Below are 23,920 nucleotides of genomic sequence, written 5' to 3' on the forward strand. Positions count from 1 at the left end.
AACTTTTCAATGTGTCTGCTGACGTGATACTGTAGTCAACTTTGTACCATTGTGAACATGTTTCAAATGTCTCTCGAAAAAAACAATACAACTACATGCCACAGTTGTCAATTTAGAAGATTCTTTGCTATATTTGTTCTAAAACGTATCAATGTATTCTCGTAGCAGGGCAGCATATACATGAACTGGTAATTATTGCGCGCAAACAAAACACAACACTTCACGACGAGCTGTCTTTATAATATATTGCATTATGCACGCTCTGTTTCTTACAAGGTCGGTCAGGTTGTCTATCTCTCTGTCCTGTCTAGATCGCTCGGTGAATTTTACTTCTAGGTTACAGACATTTAAAAATTGACCTGACAAGAAGACTTTAAAATGAGCGAACTATATTTCGTAAACAACACTCGTACATTACATATTTATTAATTTAATATGCTTTTTCGTGACTTGTCTTGCAGTTAACACTGTGTTGTCTTCCGTCTGTTGTCAGAGATTTCCATTTGTAGGCGGTGTCTATTTGTTGTTGGTGGGTGTTTTGCCAAATGTTTATAAAAGCGATGACACAAACAGATTAGCAACATATTGTCCACCATCGGTTAATTGATGATTAACATATTCAAATTAAATCCAATTTCCCTAGATCCTCTACGTCAACGCTATTCTTTGCATCGACAAGTTACCCGTATATGGCTTATGTTTCAGTACTAGTAGCACACCTTCTGTCAGGTAACGTAACTATATAATATATATATATTCATACTGCGTCAAATAAGGATTTTAATTTGATAGCTGATTGCGAGCTAAATAAATAATAATACTAGTCATGGAGTTATATAGTACTGCCGACAATCAACGCTTGAAATAAGCCTCCTTCTAACTATGCCTATACCGAGCCTTGTTACAAGTGTTTGAACTTAAACTTATATCTCATAACAGATGAGTTAGCTATACCAAACTATCACGTCGGTCGCAGTTTATATCCACACACACCGTACATTATATTAACCTTGTGAATTGAATTCGTGTGTTTTCGTAATTAAAAAACATGTTATAAACATAGTCGTGCATTCAGTATTACCACGTTTTGTAACAGCTGTGGATTCAATAATAAATTAATACGTATTTGAGTGTGCATTTATCGACACATTATCATTCGCGATCGTTACAGTTCATGTATAAACAATTTCAATCAGAACCGTTGCCCGAACACTAGGGTAAATGTTATAATTCTATCATAAAATAACGACCGTAAACACTATACAAATGCAATATGTCTTTACACTAGTTACATTAAACACTCGTTGTTGTTCGAATGAAATAAACTAAGTGTGCGTAATGAACAAAACAGTTAAACATATAGAACGTTGTATAATATTTTTGCGTGTCCTCGTAAGCACGTTTAACGTTGATGATTAACACATAATCATTAATTAATATTGACAGTTTCTTTCATATAGAATGTATATTAGACATACCATTGACATTGATTTGGTGTCACTGTTACTTCATTAAAATGGTATTTACGTTATCTGTCTAAATAAAGGATTATCATTAGTATTGGTGAGTTATCTGCGGATCAATGAGTCTGTAGATATAATTATATACGCGAATCCGCAACCATATTATATAGCATTACGGTATGCGTGTCATTTTTATTCAAGTTATTTTTAATATCCCATCGCTGTATTTGTACGATAATTCTGGGTGAACACAATTTAAACTACAGTCACGTGATTGTATCAACCCTCACGATACACATGTGCATGGAATAATCAACGCTCATTACTGAATAATCCGATCAAACCATCGCGTACGGTTAGAGCGACTGGCATTGGTTCATTTGGGTAGAGGGGAGCTGCATGTCAATCTGCGATAATGTTATGGTAATTAACTCCATGGCACAGTAGGAATATTATTCACATTTCCACTGTTTTATTCATATAACACGTATACTGGATATAAATCATGCCGTCGGATTTCATGAGTTTGTGTGATAATGTGTATTTATTTAAAATTACAGTAAAACATTGCTTGTACCCGTTTATGTGTCTCACTAGATATAATGAAGAAGTATTACAATAAACTACAATAAAATAGCTTGCATGTAGGTAAACATCTCCACATTGACAGCTGATTTGTGTAAACAAATAGTCTTAAAACACATAACAGTTACATTTTCAAAGTTCAGTCAGGAGTACATCGTCGTATTTAAGACATTATGCAGAACAGCACACTCATCTCAGAATTGACATTGAAAGAAAGTGACCAGAAATAATCACCGTAAAAACATAGTTATCTCATTAAACTCGGGCAAAAAAATACAGGGCTAATTTTAATGAGACCATTTTTACATTATATAATAGGACCAGAGTGAAAATTATATTTACAAGTACTTGCCTGTATGTATGTATGTATGCATACAATCATGGCTTGGAAATATTGTGCAAGCTAGCACTCTCCCAGTGAAAACTCCACATAGAAAGCCACCATGTTATTATACTCACCCCATCCGTCAAAATGTTCCAATACGCCCATGGCAAAGTGAAATAAGTAATAATATCTAGCCAATATACAGCAAACAAATGATTATATATTATCACAGAGAAGCTATTTGGATAGCCGAACTCATCTCCTATTACTCACCTCAAATATTTTTGAACTTCACTGTAACCATGGTATCTGGATCTCAGTGGACGCGATGACGGAAGAGAATTGCCACATTATTTCAGGAGCTGAATCACGACTAACGGCGTCTATTTTGCTCCTAGCGAATATATTGGAGACTATTTTTGTATTATGCAATGTCTATCGATTCATTTGAACATTTGTACGAATTTCAAATATGCATTGTTAATACGTTTAACCTTTGCAATACGCCATATGATAATATACACATATTAAGTAAGGCTGGAAAATGAATGGCAAAGCACACTCGTTATCATAGGGTAATCGGTCTGTTTTAACCAAGCTTATTTAGATATTTTACATCATCGATACATAAAGTGGATAGTCTGCATAATATAGGTTAAGAATGAGATTTTTATATATTTACAGGCGTACAATGAGAATAAAGGTGTTGTATGCTGGGCTTTTAACGTCTACCGTTGTTGTTATGTATAACTGGTTAACATCGATAAGTTTAAATATTATGCCACGTAACGCTGCACACATTAACGGCACCATGTGGCTTTCTGAAAACCAGGCTTACCACGAAGGATTGACAGGATCGAACATATCTGAATATAACAATAATATCATGGATGAGAACACTGTCTCTAGGATTGTTGATGTCTATTCAGAATCGCCTAAGGTAACACAGTATTGTCTATGAAGCGTGTGTTCTCCGTTTTAGCGGTTGTAAAGTGTATTAGTCAGTTCACCACAATACTATTCAAGATATTTTTTGAGCAGCGCGTTGGATTACAAATGCACTCGCCGTAGTTAAGAGTATCTAGTGTTTCGTGTTTATATGTTCTCATAAGTGCCAGTAATTTATATATTTCACAAACTATTGATTGTTGGATCATGTGTAATTTACAGCATCACCAGTATATACCATGATTCAAAACCCAATCATTGGTTCGAAAAATCTAAACTATAATTATTTTTCTTCATTTATAATAGCACTATATGAACGCTGATGATGAACACACGTATGGGTCTATAAGTTCATCAATGAATTTGACAAAGAGACATTGGAAAGAAATTACAGTGCCAACATATACGGAACGATGCACAAATAATGAATTCCATAACGTGTCGTACGTTATTCCACATTTTGCGTTTGGCCCCGGTCCAAACACTGCCTACAAAAAAATTCGATGGACTGTTGCATTTGCCCTATACTATCACATGGGTACTGTTGCAATACCAACTTTGGACCACAGGACACAATCATTAGAGTATGTGAACACCTCAAGGACATTTGAGGAAACATTTGATTTGGATCGTCTTCGCGAGCTTATCCCCGTTATCTCACCAGCAAGCGTCGAATGTATGTGTAAAGGCAGTCTTAGAAAAAAACTCATATCAATGAAAGTCCGGAATACATTCACCGATGTTCTGAAGAAGTACCCTTTGATAAAGAATCTCGATTGTGAGTAAAATAACATATTGTATAATATATATATATATATATTATATTTAACAGATGCAGTATGCGAGAGTATAGTTGTTCATTTATGCAGAAGAACGTATGACACAATATTACCGTGTGCAATAAAGCGAGTATAATACATACATGTTTTATTGTAGTTATACAATTGCACAGCTTGTATGCGTCATTGGTGACTACGCCAAAAAATCGTTTCACTCCGCTCAATTCCGAAACGCGATAATTGTTTTTGGCAAAAAAAAACAACAACAAAAAACAAAAAAACAACAATAATAATAATACTGTGAGGTTCGCATTTCAACAGTCTTGGTTGATTCAAATTGTATCTTGGAACTTTGTGCGAACTGAGAAAATTTTACATTCACTCGTATATTTTGACTCAGTAATTCGACAAAATATATATATTCTTATTCCATAACAATACCGAGCACGCTTTATAAAGTACGTGTACTGTACTTTAGTTACAGTTCTCGGCCGCTACTTAATACGCTCGTTGTCTTTTAATTGTTTGTGGTGATTATGTTGCACATATAATAATATGGAATCAATATTGCGCCACGTAATCGAAAATAATATGATACGTTCAAAGCATGAACAGGTCTCATTTCTTTTGATATACTGATTTAGTTCACTATAGCCGGGCCGAGAAAATGTCACGGACAAACTCATGTTGGTTAAATTGTCAAGAATTGTAGTAGAAATTGTACAGTGTGTGCATATGCATGAAATAAAGTTGCTGTTTAATAATATACATATAAATATACTTTTACGAATCTGCATATCTATTTATACCTGCTCAGGGCAAAATTGCACATGTCAAACAACGATTTGCCGCATTTGTTTGACATAATATATCCAATGACGTCATGTGGCTTGTTTCTCTGTCGACTTATTTACTATAAACTGATGCAGATAGGTTACCCGTTTATAACCAATTGCTGAACATTTCGATGTCAAGAAAAATAATCAGTATACAACACATGGATGTCAACATGATACCCAAGAGCCGCCCATGCATCGGACTTATTCCTTATGAAATGGATGTGGAAAAAATGTCTGCTGTCAATGAGCTGGTTGATAGATACTTAATCCGTGCACGATACATTCGAAACATGGCAGAGAACTCGATTAATAATATTTGTAATGGGCATTTTGCTGTCATGCACTGGAGGAATAAAACAGGAGAAAGGTTTGTTATACATTAACGTTAATGAAATAATTCCGATGCGTTGTATCTGTTTAACAAAAAACTGTTTGTTAAACACACATAAAACGTACACGACTTTTTTTTCTTCAGGTGCTATATATTCGATTGCCCGAAAAACCAAAGAGATACTTTGGAAAGTTTAGTGAATCACGCTGTCCCGGAAATAGTTGATGGTGTCACCAATATAATGATATCTCACAATATAACCTGTCTTTATATCGCGAAGCCGAAATATGAACAAGTGCGTATATACATTCACAAAAATGCTACATAAACACAATTATCAATCACAAATGTATAAAAATTTCTAAACACTTGAAAATTGTTATTACAAAATGTTCTACTTTCTTAGCAAATAAGTGATATTGCTCATTGCTGTATACCACGTTTGGCATCACTCTATTCGTCCTTGCTGACCTATCGAAGTCATTGCCGTTATTTTATTCGTTTCAGAGCATCGTCAGTCGTTTTCATGAGACGTCCTTGGACATATATACAATTGAAAGCATCTTTAAATTGAATGCAGAAATAAATAGTTATAAGAAGGACAACTATGTGTTATCACTCGTGGAACAAGAAATATCTGAACGTGAGTGTCATTTTGTTTATAAAAAAAAACTAAGTACCTGATGTGCCTGGTTATAATCAGTATATTTCCCGAGGAGGTTTTGACTGATTTTGTGGATAACTCAAACGCCCGAAGCTCTGGTGGACATATGTTATTGACCGAATGAAGCCAGGATATATATGCATAAAACGTTAAATCGAAATTATGATATCCTACGGGACTGCCAAATATGATGCAATAGTTTCGCAATAGAGTTAAAGCTAAGGATTTATAAGACATTTGATGGTGTTCGTTGTCTGTTGTGAATCCTTATCTGATACTAAATCAGCCAATAACCTGCCTTATATTGTATAAAACGCTAACGTTCTTCAACGTATATGCGTTTGGATCTAAGAGTAGTATTCTGAACTTTTCTAAAAGTAACGGCAATTTGAGAATGTTATGCGGATGATAGAATAATTCTATATTGTCCCACGTGCCAATGTAATGACAAATCATTGCTCAGACTATGCAAATAATGTATAATAACGGTTTGTCATCAAGTACGTTGTTTCTTTTCCAGGCATTGCTATCTGTTTTTGGTATTATTAACTGTCATACAGTGTGTATGTTGTAAAGGTGTCTGTAGATGTGACAACTAGCCACTTTGTAGTACAATGTGTGCTACGAACACGTACTTTAGGCTAACTTTAGAGAATTGAAAAGACATTACTAAATAACATTGAGTGGTCATATCTTAAATAAATACTATACATTTTGTAAAGGGGAATAAAGTTGCAAATAGTATGTAAAGTGATTTACACATCTACATACAATGCTATTGAAATAGACTGGCACTTTATTAATTATTACACGGTTTTCGTTACGTTTCAGGCGTTCCCTTATTTATCAGTTCAAGGTCTTCCAATTGGTCATTTTATGTTGAATATACCCGATCTTTGCGACTTATGAAAACTATAGGACTCGACGAAATACCATATTTGTCTCAAGAACTACTCAATCATCGTCTACAACTTATAAAGTAAAGCTGGTAGAGCATGACTGCTGATTGATACTACTGAAAGACATAGAATCGTTTATAACACGCCTGGCGAGCAGATTATCGTATTATAGATTATCGTCTGAAAAACGAAACAACAGGCGCAAATTAAATAAATCACGATAGCTGGGAAAAACATACCAATATTGAATTGCATGTGATAGAAGCTTATCGAATTTGAATTACATATGTTTATGATAGATATGATTTTTTTGTCATAATACTTGTCCAAAATACAACACACATATGTTAGTGGTCGGCCATGTAAACTGTATTATTGCTAGTGTCTCTATTTGAAACGCATGTAGATTGGGAATTACGACATATAACTGTTAAGCTTTAGTTAAGTTTTTTGTTGAAAGAGTTAACGCAATTGGCGTTTCTGGCACATGGCCGAGTACTTCACTTACATTGCTGTATGTAATATTATGTATTGGGTCTGTTATTTCGTTACCAACCAGAAAACATGCTCAATGGTGTGTTTGGGTTGTCCGTATAGTTTGCTAAACAATAACACTTTCTTTTTGTTGACAAAATTACACGAACAACCATTTTTACATTGTATATATGCTAACATGATTAAGCCATAAATAATTGCCAGCTGTGCTATGTTTTGATGGTTATAGTTATAGTTAGGCCTTTTAAATCAGTAAAGGTTATTGATGACGTACTATTGGTATTCATAGCTTTGTTACTGCACGTCATTCAATGCTGTTCTTCTTGTGAAAGTTAGAAATGTTTGTGTGTATTGAATGAGCAGATTTCACATTGATTTTTTGAAACAAATGCATTGAAGTATTACCTCTTATAATATTATATCATTAACGATGGCATATATAACATGCGTTATATATTTAAGCAATAACCCCCTGCCGAAGGCGGGTATACCACGAGATATTGCACAATTCACGACATATATGCACGAGCCGCAGTTATTGCTATTATATTATACCAGTATATTGACAATTCGATAAAACTAGTAAAAAAAAGAGTTTACTTTTTAACTACTAAAAGATCATGACTATGGCCCTTGAACTTGAATATTTATAAGAATAGTATGTAGTTGTACGCTGAATGTATACAAAAATTACATGCGCCACACAGTTCAAATTGAATACAAACTAATTTTTATTTCGCATGAAAAAGAAACGTATCCACTAATTAGCATAACAAAAGATGACCTTTTACTGACTGCGTCGACGCGATTTGAAATGCAGGGTCGTGTACAGTTTGGATCATTGAATCAATGGATTTTTCATTCCGGTTTTTGTACAATTTGGACTGTAATTGCCCATTGAAAGAACAGTTGTGAAATAAACCGGTTTTGTGACTCGTCATATTACATGTACTTGCAACTGTGGATATTTGACGTTCAGCGTTACTTGGTTCGACCATGGAACTATAAACCCCTTTATAGTTCCATGGTTCGACCAAAATTTGAGACGCTGCGGGACGCGGTGTATCATGTACGGCGACCGACACACGACCTCAGTTCCAACATCTGACCTGGATACCTTTGGTTTAACCAAAGTTTTGTGACAGTATGACTGACAAGTTTTGTCGCTGTTCTGGGGTAAGTTTGATGGTGTAAGATCGGATTCTCGCATCGTTTTTGTGACACGTACATGATATGCCTTGTCTCAACTCCGGCCGAAAGAAAGACATTACACGCCGTCGCTCTAATGCAGTGGTTGGTGTACACTCGGCACAAATCTGCAGCTTTTGAAATTACCTTCATCATCTCTTGTAATTTATTTACCCATAGTGGAGAATTACAATACCATATATCGTCGTCGAATCCTGCGTTGTCTCCTGTCTTTTGAAACAGATAGCAATTACCCGGGTGCAATTTCACTGCAATTTTGTCGAACACCGCTACTGGACACTGGTTGTATTTGGTGGCATACATTTTTGCCTGTGACTCGTAGTTTTTTTTGCATTTTTTTTGTCCTTCAATGATCCTTCAATCTTATCTAGTACTTAAAGATCGTGTTTTCTTTGTTGGAGGTTCGCAATTCATCTCAAAGTCACAATACGGAGAACACAGCGTTCTGGCGTTCGTTTAGGCACCTCACAGTGTTGAGGGACGGTGGTTTAGGTTTGTGTGACGAACGACAATCAAAATTCAATCACTATATTTCCCTAAAAATCAAATAATACCGGTTTTATGTATTTCCGTATTAAACCCGTAGCCAATTCATGTTCCAGGGTCACTTGGTTTAGCCATGCATTATCAGCCAATATACCATGGATTGCATATGCAAATTTTGTGTTTGGACCAATCAAATCAATGGATTAACACCATCAATATACTGGTATAATATAATTATCACTATTTTATTATGTGATATTAAGCTCGGCAATCAGATTGGTTAATGCAAAAATATTGGCCTCCTGCCATCATCCCTGCCTTTTTCTAGATACGCTGAATCAAGATATCGGTGATTTTACAAAATATTTTTTTGAACAATTTATTAATTTAGATGTCGGGTAGAACGCGTGTATGATACACAGCCACATACACATTTTTGTCACTTATAGCGAAACGACCACCGCATTTCTTAGATTGTTAATAGAGTGCTGGCTCCAAAATATCTAATTCATAATTGCAATCGCAAACAGTAATCACCGTTCGTGCAACCAGACATGTTATGCAAATGAGCCACAACGCTAAAGGATTACTTGAATACGCGTTTACAAGGTACAATCTTTGCGTTAGTTTTCAGCTTTTACACACATGTTGTGATTCCCGTGAATTTATTTACACTTGTTTATGTGCTCTATTTAATTATTTATTAAACAAAAATCAAACAAAAAAATTTAAGAATAATCTAAAACTCGTCAGATTCTTAGCCCCTTCATTTAAATGTTACACCGACTCCCACATATATATCTGCATTCCGCCTATTTATGTCTCGAATTTTATTATGGCTTGTAATTTGTGAAAAAAAATATTTAAATTATAAACTATCATTTCAGTTGACTTACGCCTAATACCGCGCATTGACGGAATCACTAACCAATGGAATGACGTTAAAGTTACACAAATGGTGGCAAATATCAATGAAATAACACCAATAAAGTAACACTCTATAACAGAAAGTTGCTTCCGCTGAAACGTCAAATGACTGGCATCATATTTGATCACGAGTTCAATCCAGAAAGCCGCGGTCTCTGTAGCATTCATTGGTACAGCTTTGACGATATCCGATAATTTTCTAGCTCTGTTACTGTATCTGAACAGATTAAGTTATGAACCCATTTTGATTTGCTCATTCTAAAATACTATACCAATAAACACTAGTTGAGGTAACATATTCAACATGAAGCAAACAAGAAGTATTTATTGCCAATTACTCACTTCTTATTTGATAACACTTCCACCATGGCTTTGTACAAGTTTTCATCATTCAACGATTTTAGCGGCGGTGTCAAATTGGTTCATCATTAGTAGTATACACACCATTGGAATCTCATGATACATAGCTTCACGATAACTGCTTAACCCACCATGAGTTATAAACAATAGCGTTTTTGAGTCAGCTGGTGGAATTACAGATTGTAATACATATATTTGATACATGTAACTCAACTTAATATGGAATCAAATGTTTCCGGGTTCTTGTTTGCATGAAATCCTGTTTTTAATATATCATAACCTCTTTCGAATTTCGGTTACGAGGATGCACCAACAGCACCTTATGCATACACATCTATGCAAGCGTAAGCAGAAATTTGCAATGTTTCAAATAAAAAACGGTATATGCATGAACTACTATTTTATCACCTGACCATAATGAATAAATTAACGGGTTGCTACATTTATTCAAATAGCCAAATCGTTAGCTAGTTTTAAATATATCATATAGTCTCTATTCAATAACACATAATTGTTTACAGCTAATATAAATTACACACTTTCCCAAGTTCACCGTTATGATTGACACATATCTCACATCAAACATCATTCTGATTGAACCATTTAACAATTTTAATGTTATAACGAACATTTTATCTAAAACTGATTTAAGGTAGCGGGACTATTATTTGCATACTTGTTTTCATCTTCTAATTGTGACTAAATGACTACAAATAGACCCGGGAAAGTATATATTTTTAGAATCGCCAGACTTCAAGCTTTTCACAAGTGTATTTTGCATGCCCGTATCTGCATTCTACGACGCGTTACTCAATCAAAGGTGAAAAATTACTTTTTCTGTAAAAAAAAAAAATACGCATTTATGCTGGCGATAAGAAGTATTTTTTTCACTTTTCCTAGTTGTTCAATAGTCTGGTAAATTGAATGTGTCTGGTTAGTTTTATTCAAGCAACGCATTTTAAAAAATAGTGTCCTGAATTTCAATTACTGCATTGCCCCCAACTCAAACCACAACTCGTTGGTAAATAATCGATGAAATAGTTTGTCTGGACACATTCAAGTTCCTCTCATTGTCACCTTAAAGCTGTGAAAATTTGGTGTTAATCCGACGACAATAAGTATACGTTATTTTTTGTTAAAGACCTTGTATTTTGAAAAAACATAAACTCCTAGAAAACGTCCATGAAGTAACAGCAAAGATTTTCAAGCTTGTTTATCGGCACAATCAATTTGTTTTCCCATCAAGGTTTGTTTTACCATGTGTAGGGACATCCAAATGTGTAAGGCTATTGGAAACCAACAAAATAAAGGAATGGGATAGCTATAATTGGATAAATTCGGCATATGAAAACACCAAAATCAATGATTTTTTTCAGTGGCTGTGTGACCTTGTGTCTGACACATTCATATGCAAATGACTAATCTGTGAAACAAACAGGGGCGGAGACAAACCACTCAAATGTTTGGAAACACTCATTGTGTGTCAGATAGCTACTGATAACGCATCCTAACATTGCTTTGTCTTGAGTTTATCTAAATTATAGGCACACAGATTAAACCTGTGTTGTTGATTTTGGAAAACACTACTGAGGCTGCCTTGCTTCCCTTCAGAAAATCTACATTTTAACCAACTTACATGACATTCTATGTTATGTTGACTTTATCATATGAAAGTTTATAGTGCATTTCATCAATTAATAAATAAATGTGAAAATCGTAATTTTCAACACAAATAATAGTCTCGCTACCTTAATTTGTTTCACACATATGATTGAACATTTTTGCAGGGATATTCATACGTGTAATGCAAATTAAATGCAAATTAAATGCAAATTAATTGATTTACATATTTTATAACCAACTGACATTTTTGAGCAGTATGCAAATAGATATAAAACTCAAAATTACTCAATAGTTATATGTTTATTGTTCTCAGGTTGAGTTATTTAATATCTCTAACATAATAATCCAGTTAGATTTTACTAACACCAGCTAACACTTAGCATGATTCACCAGTATAAGCATATATACATACTCACCATAGGCAAATCGTTAGCTGGTTTAGCAGTCATCAGCCCAATTGAAATGACATTAGGAACCGAGGGATGAACATAACCAATAGCAAAATCTGTCACGTAATGATGCAGCATTGCCTGTTCAAAAGGATATCTTCCTAATGTTGTGTTTGTGCTGCAGTGTGACAAAAGACGCTATATCACAGTTATTTGATGCTAAGATGTTTTTAAATCTGGCTTAAAACGTCTTTTCATCTGTAAGCATCATGGTTGTGCATTGAACAGGATAGTAAGATACAGGTGCAGCCACATCGGTTATGTATTCTGACGCAATATGTATAACAACAACATAAGGAATGACCATGTATTTTAATAACATTGGGCAACAGTAACAAATAGAGTATGTTACTGCCAAGTTGTAGGTTTTCGGAGAATCTCGAATGTATTCTTTGTGGTGGGGCACTGCGTCACAGTGCGCTGCATCAGATTCAATTAATTTCCTTAAACCTTCATCATGATCCATATTATTGTCGTAGTAATCGAGGAAAAATGCTTCTTTAACATAATTTATAACTACTGGTTTTAAAGTGTGTATATCCAAATCAGTATACACTTTGTTAAATAAGTCTGTCGAGAATGTTAGTACAAAAAAGTCATGTATGCTATATTTAGGGTGTGACTTTTAAATCCATGGAATCCATAAATGAGTATTTCAGCACAAAAAGATTCCTGAAATACAAATAAAATGGCCAACGTCTGCAGATATTTCCCCATTTTCTGGAATGCTCTGCTGGTATACTGCTCAAAAAGAGAAACACAAAAATTCGATCAGAAATAGTGAAACATTCATTATGTTTGTATGTAACAACATGTAAACCCAATTGCTTGTAAACAATAACTTTATCTTATAAACTATATACAATTTATGATATATAACGTATGTTTAGTGTTGAATATTGTTATGGAAACATTCAATGTTTATATGTTACTTACTAATCGATCTTACATACGTCTTCAGAAACCTCGTATATAAAAAATGGTACTGCTTATTATACCGCTTACCATCAACAATGATTTTTTAAAAACGTTTTGATCACATTAATAATAATAATAATAACTTTATTTAATTAAGCGCAACAATTCCAACATATGAAGATCAAAGGCGTTGATACAATAAACAATCAGCCAAATATTAAAAGCACATTTAAATAAGTGCGTTTTCAGTCTGGATTTAAAAATATCTACTGAAAGACTAGAACGAACAGACAGAGGTAATTCATTAAACAGTTTAGGACCTAAATTTTCAAAAGCACGGTCTTTGTATAACACCTTGGACTTTTTACTACACATCTGACGAGTTTTAATAAGAAACTTCGATTCAGATCTTAAACTACGACTCGGTACATAAAATTCGATTAATTCACATAGATAATTTGGGGCAAAACCATACAAAGATTTATACACTAGTAAAAGTAATTTGAAATTGATTCTTTGTACAACTGGTAACCAATGAAGTTTAATAAAAATGTCTGTAATGTGGTCATATTTTCGAGCACGAGTGACAAGGCGGGCTGCTGCATTTTGTATACGAATAAGAGGTTTTATCTTAGTTACAGGGAGACCAGACAATAATGAATTACAGCTGTCTAAGCGAGAAGATATGAAAGCATGTACCAACTTTTCAGTATCAGGTTGGGATAATGATTTACGAATACGATTAATATTTCTTAGATGGGAATATCCAGATCTACAAATAGTAGAAATGTGTGTTTCCATAGATAGCTGCGAATCAAACAAGACACCTAAGTTTCTAGCACTTGACGAAGCACTAACCAATTCTTCACCAATTGCGATACTAGACAAAGGACACGAGTCTTGTGAGAATCTCCGAGACGACATGCACACAAATTCAGTTTTCGACACATTCAAAAGTAGGAAATTACAAGACATCCAATCGCTAACATCTTGAATACATGTCTGAAGTATCACCCGTGCGCGAATTTGATCATCTTCAGAAACCGATAAATAAATCTGTGTGTCATCGGCGTAAAAATGATATTTTACGCCGTGACGTCGCAATAACTCGCCCAATGGACGCATGTACATTGAGAACAATAATGGCCCTAAGACGGAGCCCTGTGGAACACCGGTTTCTAATATAGACGTCATATCAGAAAATACATTTCCAATTTTCACTTTTTGAATGCGGTTACTCAAATACGACTCAAACCATTTGATGATGAGACCATTTAAACCAAAATTTGATCTCAACCTATGGATGAGAATCCTGTGATTCACAGTATCAAAAGCGGCTGAAAGATCCAAAAGTACGAGAGCAACTGAATTCTTAGAATTATCAATACTGCATAGTACATCGTTAGCGACCCGCAAAAGAGCCATGGAATTATTTGTAAAATTTATATACACGACTGCTGCAATATTTTGAATATATTTTTTCTAGGAGACAATGCACTTATCTTTACTCCATAATATTAATTGAAATGTTATATACACGGTAACACAGCAGTTCACATGGTGTCAATATTATTTACTCGATTTATCTTTTCTGATTCTCACATGCGTTCAGCAGCAAATAGGGATTATCTAAATACGGGTTTTCTGACAAACTATATATAGACATCATATTTGAATAAAATAAATTATATTATAGAGATGAATATGTCCGTATCGAGAGAATTGCTATGTTCTCTGCAATTACTGATGCACAATATAGTATGCGCTCTGGTAGATATTCACACCACGGTTACTAAAAAACGGTTATGACACAAACCATATTCTTTCCATTGGATGCATGTCACGAGTAAACATTTGAAACAAAAGACGTACTAATCTGTGATAAAGCTAGGCTAATCATTAACATAAAATGTAGACAGGAAATCACGTAAATATTACCTCATTTTTGCAATCAACAACTGCACGCCATTTTATTTTGTTATCTTTGTCGATGCTAAAGTGTAGTTGTCCCAGTGAATCCTGACAAACCCTCTCACTCAGTTTAAACTCAATACAAACTCAATTGCAACATGAAAAATTTGCCAAAAAAATGAAACAAAGACAGATAAGAACAATTAAACAGACATTTCATGAAACTGGCGGAAAATGTTGAATACATTTTTAACGATTTGTACGGCGTCTACAAAAAAGTGTAGACTTTAAACAAAGTGTCTGATACAGTGACGCGAAAGCACGATAACATTTACTATAATAAGCCTCCGAATCGCATACAACCGTCATAAGTACACACAGAAGTATACTTAAATTTATTTGATATTATTTTTTATAAAATAATTTATTTTAAAATGATGACTTGGGGGGTTAGAATTTTTGTAACTTTTTCTTCTGGGACCCAAACTTACTTTCATGACAACAGTGAAAACGATAAATGACGATTCTCGATTCTGAATGTTATCAAAGTCACAAAGGGTACTCATTCAAAATTTACGTATAGGTCTTCGTAGAGCCTGTGCACTAAACGTGGATATTCTATCGAAAACGAGCTGAAAATTTAAAGTTCGCGGGACATCAAGTGGCCGACACAAAAAAGAAACAAAATGGTGGGCCTTGAAATCTCAAGCGATAGATGGCTTACACAGCGCGAAACGCATATTTGAGGGATTAGACAGATTCACACCTTTAGTAACCTTGTTCACACTGAAAGAACTAACAATCAGTCTGTCATTAATGTAACTAAATTAGATCACAACCACGCCCTCTTTATTGGAAAAAATGCACAATAATTGTTTTCGCAATAGCTGATCAATGAGATTGGTTTGTATGTTTAACTATTACAGACCATCGGTCATCATAGTTTCCACCAAACCTTTGATATTTCTCAATATTCTGAGTATATCCGACCTGGATTGCACGATTACAGATTCTACGAAAATTAATGATATTCAGAAAAAATCTTATTCAATTTACCGATTTTTATTTGAAAAGTAAATTTGAACACTGGCTTTTTTCATGTACTCATTAAATTGTATCTATATACGAATGTATAAGTATTTGTATGATACTCTGCATTGTCAGACAGATTGATGCTATAATGAATTGTTTATTAGGAGCGTTTGTTATCCAGTCTTTCAGTGACGCCATTTGTGTCTTTTGACAGGACGAGAAATGGCCTTCCTGAATTCTAGGCACACTAACCGTAGTTGAGGATGATTTATACTTTTTATTATGTGATTATATTAACTGCAGTGCCCTATTAAAACAATTGTTAAATTGAAATGTATGTGTATGTGTGGCGCATATGTTATAATTGTCACAAAATAAAACAATGTATAATTGTTACCGTACTGTTTGTAACACATTCGATTTTGTCATATCTCATCGAATTTATTTTCCTCGTTAAAATAAGCTTGCTTTCCTCGGTTTTAACATTGTGACGAGTTTTAGTCTACAATTATTCAAACGAAATGGCACTTATTTGTGTTTCCTTATATTTTTCACAATAGCTTTCAAAGCGTAATTACCCCAGGGCGATTTAAATATCTTGGGGTATCATGTAACACAAAACCGCCTAATATTCACAATTTTTTACTTTCGTTGTAGTGATGATGTGTATTTTTTCCCTTGTGAATTATCATGAATACTAATTGTTTCTAGCTCAAAATAGTAGAGTTGTATGAAACAAATATAGGTTTAAGCAACACCGGGCATTACATATTATGTCATTACATCATTATAGCCGCAAACGACGACTTCTGTCAATGTGAATTACGTAACAGTTAAACATGTGCACAAATCAATTTTATATATATTTATACTACGTAATTTACAAATTTTCAAGCGAAAACAATAGATAAATTTTTTTCAGTTTCTCTGAATCTCATTTCGCAACGTGTTCGGGCAAATTGTTGTAGTTGTTTTCAATAAGGCAAATACGTTTTTCACGATTTGTCATAAAATATATGTAAAAAATATAGAAACGAAACAATTGATTCAAGTGTTATAGACGACAGACCACTTCAATTTCAATGCTCTCCACGCGTGAAAAGTAGATTGCGCTATTTTTAACTTCTCTTCCAAATAAATTGGAATTACAGAGGTGGGGTTTAGCTGTGTATATATACTTTTCTACGAACTTTTCTACTAACTTTTGGTTCAGATCTCAATGCAGAATGAGCTAATCTTTGCAATTTTCACATAGGAATCTTGGCGGCATCAGGAATACTGAGGCAGACATCAGCTGTTTGGCCACTTCATGTAGTATGTTGCCTACTAAACGTTGGGGTGTATTATCACTATTTATGTTTAGCTGATATCTTCCAAGCATTTCATAATTTGAAGAATTCAGTCAAGCAGGGTGTCACTCGTGGTAGAAATTGCCTGTGGGGGACAAAATTATTTTTCACGTTCAACTAATTTACTGTTCTGAACGACATGACTAAGATAATTAGCAACCCCCCAAAAAAACATAATATATACTGCAATACCTACCTGTATTTTACACGCGGAGAGTGCCATAATCCATTGTTGTCCTCACAATCTATAAATGCATAGATTTGTGCACAACAAACAAAGGATAAAATTTAGCCATTTTCCATCTACGAAAATTAGTCACTATTAAAACAACATTCTGAGAAGGCGATTCCATGTAACATATACGTACTAGTTTCAACAACAAATAAATCTTTGGAGTCATTTTATAACAGTTGGTGAAGACAAGCATGTATGTGTAACCTAATACCATCACGCAACATTTAAAAATGGCTCGTTTTGAAATGTTTCCATACGCAGAGTCACTATTGTATTTTTTTTTATTTACAGATGAAGGACAGCTCCGTTAGTTAAAGCCTTTACATGACCTATATTTAGATTCATGCACCGTTAATAGAACTGTATTTATTGGCGCAAACCACTTCATAACACAGGGGTAACACCACTTGCGAAAAGTCATTTTGATCCAATAATACGTACTTTGCAAATTATTCAGTATAGCTTTGACGTAGCAAGGGAACAAATATTTGTATTAACATAATTTTAAAGGTGTATCGTTATTATTGCATTTATAAAAATAAAAAAAATGTCACGTGCATCCGTAGCAAATGGACACTCCCATGAAATCAGTATTATATGTTATTTTGAACTCAAGCGTAGTAGCAGGTTACAGTGAACGTGAAGACGGTAAAATTAAGTTTATTTGTACTTTTATTTGCAGTTTTCGTTTTAGTTACTGTTATAATGTATGTATATCGTATCTCAACACAGTCCGACACGATTGATGACCTACTCAACGCAAAACTGTTGCGCAGTGCACGTCATAGTTACAATATGGCTAGCAGAACAGTGGGATATCCTATTTTGAATAGCATTTATATCTATTATTTACAACAAAATGAATAAAACATCGAGAGGTTTGACTATTTGTAATTAAACCTCGTTTTATCATCTTAGTCTAATACGACAAACATCTGCTTGCAATCGTACTGCAACTGTCAGCAATGAACCATTTACCACAAGCTTTGAGATGACGCGTGTCTACGATTCATGCACCTTCACAACCAGTTGACTTACGCGACACAGGTCAATCTCACAGGTCATTGGCCTGCTGTTGTCAACCTCATGACTTTCTTATTCAGCACAAATATTATATGAATGGTGTTTTTTGGCGATTCCCTAAGCCAAAGTCTGAAAAGTGCAACCGATAGTTCTGTGCCTGCTCTCTGGCAGACAATTTTGCTCGACACCCAGTACTAGTACGTTTGTTTCTTGTGCTTTGTGGAAAGAACAGGTCTTTCAGAGTTCAAATCGCTTACAGATATTCAAATCGCGAATGATAAGGTTGTCACTGACCCGTGTTAACTTGTTTCAGAAATTTCCGTGTAATTTGAACATGTTGTAGGCCCTGAGCTTCTTCCGGTCACAGTCAGATTGATGGTACATTAACTAACACTAGCGCTAGGTCATGACAATCGTTAGTCAGTGTGACGACTAAGCATGTTACGTTAGATGCCACATTAAGTTATTATTAGCAACATATAAATTGTAATATTATTGGATTTTACGAGGATACTGCAATGTATTGCGAACGCGTACTGCCTGGGTGCATACTTTGTAATATCCTCGTAATTACCTTATCATTATACATCTTTTCCTCCCAGGAATACATCATGGGAATGCCGAAATCCAAAACGTTTAGAACAGATATAGCGAACTTCTTTGTGTGGGATCCGGTCAAACTCGAGGGCAGCCATGTTTGTTTTTAGAGGACGTGAACGTGCGTAATCGTTTGATATTTGTAATTCGCGTTTCCTGATATGGTAGAATAAAAATCCCGGGTGCAATACCGCCAAATTAGGACACGCAGAAACTTATGGCGTTATGGTGACAGGTGTATAACAATTGAATTTATTGAGAATGAAAAAAAATGTATTATCATATATGTATCCTGTTTTATAGAGGATAATATTTCCTTACATCATGCATTGCCTATAGACTAGTTATTTTGGCTATCACATTAGCCATTTCAAATTTCAGTTAGTATATGCATGGAGCTATATACTAGTAGCTCCCTGGTATAGGCTCATGTGACTGATGGAGGGTGCTAATGCTAAATATTTGAAAACATCGGATTAGCCAAATACTTGAACATTACCTAAATCACTAGAGTAACTAGATAAGATTGATAGGGTAGATGAAATTATAACCAAATATTTATGTCACAAAATATGTTAGGACAACATTAAATGTAGAAATTGTACATAATTATAATTATATTAATTATATATATAAATAAATAATGAATTCTAACTAGAGTACGTTCTTTTGTTGGTGGGGATTACATATATAGTTCATCAGAACTAGTCGGGTCCGTAATCCAACAAATGTTCGTACGAAAGAATAATTTTACAATTTAAATATTGAATAGTTTTCCAACTCAGGCAATGAGTTTAAATGTGTTTTTGCAGAGTATTTTATACCTTGTTGGTTGAGTGTAAGATTCAGTTTTGGTGTATAATAATTCAAGCCACAGACTAAGCGAGTTTGTTCAAATAGTTGTAAATGTACGAAATAGTTACTACTGAGATCAAAGACAAATAAACAGGTTTATATTTTGCAAAGAGAAAAATGTGTAGTATTCTCAGTTTTTGGAAAAGTGGAGCAGCATAAGAAAACGAGTTAGAGAAAGTAATGAGGCATACTATTTTTTATACGAGATTTATTGGTTGAAGTAAAGTTTCATATGTATTACCCCAAATTTCTAGACAATATTTAATGTATGGAGGAATTGAGGAGTTGTATAATAGAATAAGGATATGCTTAGGTACAAAATGAAGTAGTTGTAAAATTAATCCAATTGTTTGGTGCAATAATTTTGCAATAATTTTATCAGTTTGGGCTTTCCATGACATTTTCTGGTCAACAGAGACGCCAAGGTAATTTTTTTCAGGAATAATATTACAACTTTGTTAGCACTTCACCATTCACGAACCCTTTGAAAGTCATTATAGATTACTGATTACTGAGATTGATTTTATTGTTTTGAATAATTTTGAATAGGTTAGTATCATCTGCTAAGAGTCAAAAATTAAGAATATTGGTAGAATTGGCTATATCATTAATATAGATTAAAATAAGATTGAGTCTAGAATCGGGCGGGCTGTGACGACATGTTTTTCAATACTGACAAATTGTTGGTGATTACAAAAGTATTTTTAAACCAAAATAGTGGAAGACCTCTAATACATTATTTTTCTAGTTTGCATGCCCGAATTTCATGATTAATATTGTCGAAGGTGTTTTATGGGATCAATAAAAGTACTATAAGTAATATGGCCGAGGTTCAGTTTGTCACGTTTTTTTTTGAAGCTAAATTGAGTATTAATGAATAAGGATTTTTCCCAAGAAATGTATGAATTGCTAATTAACAATTGATTCATATACTTTGCTCAAGACATGTAAACGGTTGTTTTTGACATCATTGGCGAAAACTTTTTTTATAGATGAGAATGACCATTATTTTAAGAGCACTGTGATAGCTTGGCGAAGTGAACAGTTGATAATGTGGGCAAGGGGTTAGACATGATAAGGCTTGATTACATGCTTTACTAGTTTAGGGGAGACATGTCATGTTCTACTGATTTACCAAGATCTAGGGCAATGATTTTATTGATTATATTTCTCTCATTTGCAGGTCAAAAATAAAAAAAAAATGTCGCAATAATTGCCAGTTAAATATTGAGTAAAGTCGCCCAGGCAGAAATGTTATACGCGAGTTTAGATCCGATATTGGTGAAAAAGTGGTTAACTCTTGAAGAATAGCTGACTTATGAAATGTTAAGTGTGTATCAATGTGAATTAGTTGATTTATTTAAAATAATATTGATCACATTCTACTTGTTGTTAGCATTGCCATGCGTGGACTTAATTAATTTGAATAATAGCGTTTCGTTGTCGACTTGAGAAGTTTAATTAAAACAATTCTATATGTTCGATACACAGCTTTTCAAAAAAAACGCGCCAAGGGATTAACTGTACCAGACTGAACAGTTGAGATATCACTTAAATAAACAGATGGTACTTAACTAGTCATCCCAGTCCTCGCAAACAACTGTCAATCAAGACGCACGACAAAGAACCACAATGTGTGCTTTCACACCCGACAATTCACACACTAGGATGAATGACAGCTAGTAGGCCTATTATCACCGTAAATGATGCTAAATTATTCTTCAAATGTTCAATTTAACTTTCGAGTTATTATTTATTTCCTGATTTAAAAAAAAAAAATCATGCCGCTTTACCATCAAAATGAAAACCAAAAGATCTTACTACAACATCGGCAAATCTATTTCGTGTTGCGTTCATTAACATTTACGTACATTTGAATGAGCTATGGTAATTTGAACATGTTGGCATCATCCTGCATTTTCATTGGTTGGTTAACTTAGCGATGTGACCTATTTGGTGAACTCATGCAAGAGAAAGAACATGGCGGATACCCTCGCAGCATCGAGCATTTACATGTGACAGGAATCATTCGCTTACGATTAAACTGGGTTAAATTTTACTTGCACTTCATAACAATTGTGGAACGCATCATGACCGGATTGCGCTACCGTGATCATTTGTTACTAAGAAACGCATCCGTGTTTGTTTTTATTTTAAACTGTATTTAGAATATACCTCACTTTTCTTAATAATAAAATAAAAAAATGGATATTACATTAAAAAGTTTTTTTTTATTTGTGTGGAGAAAACGGTGTTTTTTATATGTTTATGTATATGTTTTTATATCGTTTCCTGTAAAAACACTTTTCTGATAAATATTTTGGTATACCTTTTTCGACTGTCTGGAAACACGTCATTTATTTAGTATTTAAAATAAAGACTACAGTGACTAAGTGTCACACTGTAATGAGCTGCAAATAGTTGTTATTGTATATTATTGATACGCGTGCAGGACATACCCGTTGTGTTGGAGGTTGCACGTGTCGGAAATCAACAAGACATTGCCTGACTGCTTCATGTGCTGTGACCCTTTTTTACTTTTTCGACAATCCGTGATATTAAAACACCGCGAAAAGGTTGGATAGCTCAAAACCGCGAAATAAAACACACACGAAATTAAATGTTTCTACAACACTTGGAAAAAGGACTGAAAGTACGATAAAATAAATCGACTTTGAAAAATGTTTTCTCGTTTATTTACTCAATAAGTTATACGTATATAAGATGACGTGGAGCTACGATACGAAATGCATTTTAAAATCACTTCATGTTGATTTTTAAAAATTCGCGGTCCAAGGACTGCAATGCTGCGACGAGGAGAATTGAATTTTTTCGACCGATAGGCATTTAGCGGTATGGTTGAATGAACCTACACCTTGACCCGGATGTTGAATTGTGAATCTTTTTGAGTGCTACGAATTACAGTCACACACATGTTATTCGCAGTATGCGTCCATGGTGCAATACTGATGCTACGATGACGGTAAACTCATAGTATTCATGATATTACTAGAAAGAAAGACAACCATTACGCATATTTTAACCTTTAGAAGTGAAATATATTTTACAGTTTAGTCTTACAATTCCGCTATATACTGTGTTCATTTGTTATGGTGATTAAATAAATTATATTGTGTCCTGATAATTAATACATGTATACGTGCAATGAAAACATTACTAGAATCGAAAATTTGTTTTTCGTTGTCATTGAAATGGTCCCAGAATATAGAAGTAGGATGTGTATCCAAAAATTGAATAATACTATTTTAGAATATTTAGAAAATATGACATGAATATATTTAAGCTAGTTTGAAACTGCTTAACGATTCAGCTGTCTGTAGAACATGTCGCCAGCATCCGCTGTATTACCAAGAATCACCATTATTTTACCTTCGTAAAATGGGAAACGTGAGGCCTATTTATATGGTAATCTTTTTGTTATTTTTTTCAGTAGAGTGAACTAGTTCCTATAATAAGTCTAGTCATTGAGATTGTAGTGAATATTAATTTTTTCCTAAAAATATAATGTTATTTCAAGATAATATACAGATCATCATGATATAAAATATAATAATGTTCACTTTCATTTATTTGTTCATATATGAGATCAATTCAGTG

The 23,920-nt window shown here is 34.1% G+C and overlaps 1 protein-coding gene across 1 annotated transcript; it reads left to right on the forward strand.

The window, feature by feature from the left end:
- The first annotated feature begins 3,060 nt into the window (after positions 1-3,060).
- LOC144363016 (uncharacterized) lies at positions 3,061-7,601 on the forward strand. Its single transcript, XM_078013930.2, has 6 exons — positions 3,061-3,313; positions 3,628-4,099; positions 5,030-5,306; positions 5,415-5,565; positions 5,778-5,913; positions 6,766-7,601. Exons 1-6 carry the CDS (start codon positions 3,065-3,067, stop codon positions 6,915-6,917), a joined length of 1,437 nt encoding a protein of 478 aa, XP_077870056.2. The 5' UTR covers positions 3,061-3,064; the 3' UTR covers positions 6,918-7,601.
- Positions 7,602-23,920: the final 16,319 nt, after the last annotated feature.

The sequence above is a fragment of the Saccoglossus kowalevskii genome, chromosome 12 (assembly GCF_978046115.1).
Source record: "Saccoglossus kowalevskii chromosome 12, keSacKowa6.1, whole genome shotgun sequence".
In the NCBI taxonomy this organism is placed as follows: Eukaryota; Metazoa; Hemichordata; class Enteropneusta; family Harrimaniidae; genus Saccoglossus; species Saccoglossus kowalevskii.

Coding starts and splice junctions, on each gene's coding strand:
- LOC144363016 (XM_078013930.2), top strand. CDS start 3,065: ATGAGAATAAAGGTGTTGTATGCTGGGCTTTTAACGTCTACCGTTGTT. Junction 5,566..5,777: donor CGAAGCCGAAATATGAACAA/GTGCGTATATAC, acceptor TATTCGTTTCAG/AGCATCGTCAGTCGTTTTCA. Junction 5,914..6,765: donor GGAACAAGAAATATCTGAAC/GTGAGTGTCATT, acceptor GTTACGTTTCAG/GCGTTCCCTTATTTATCAGT.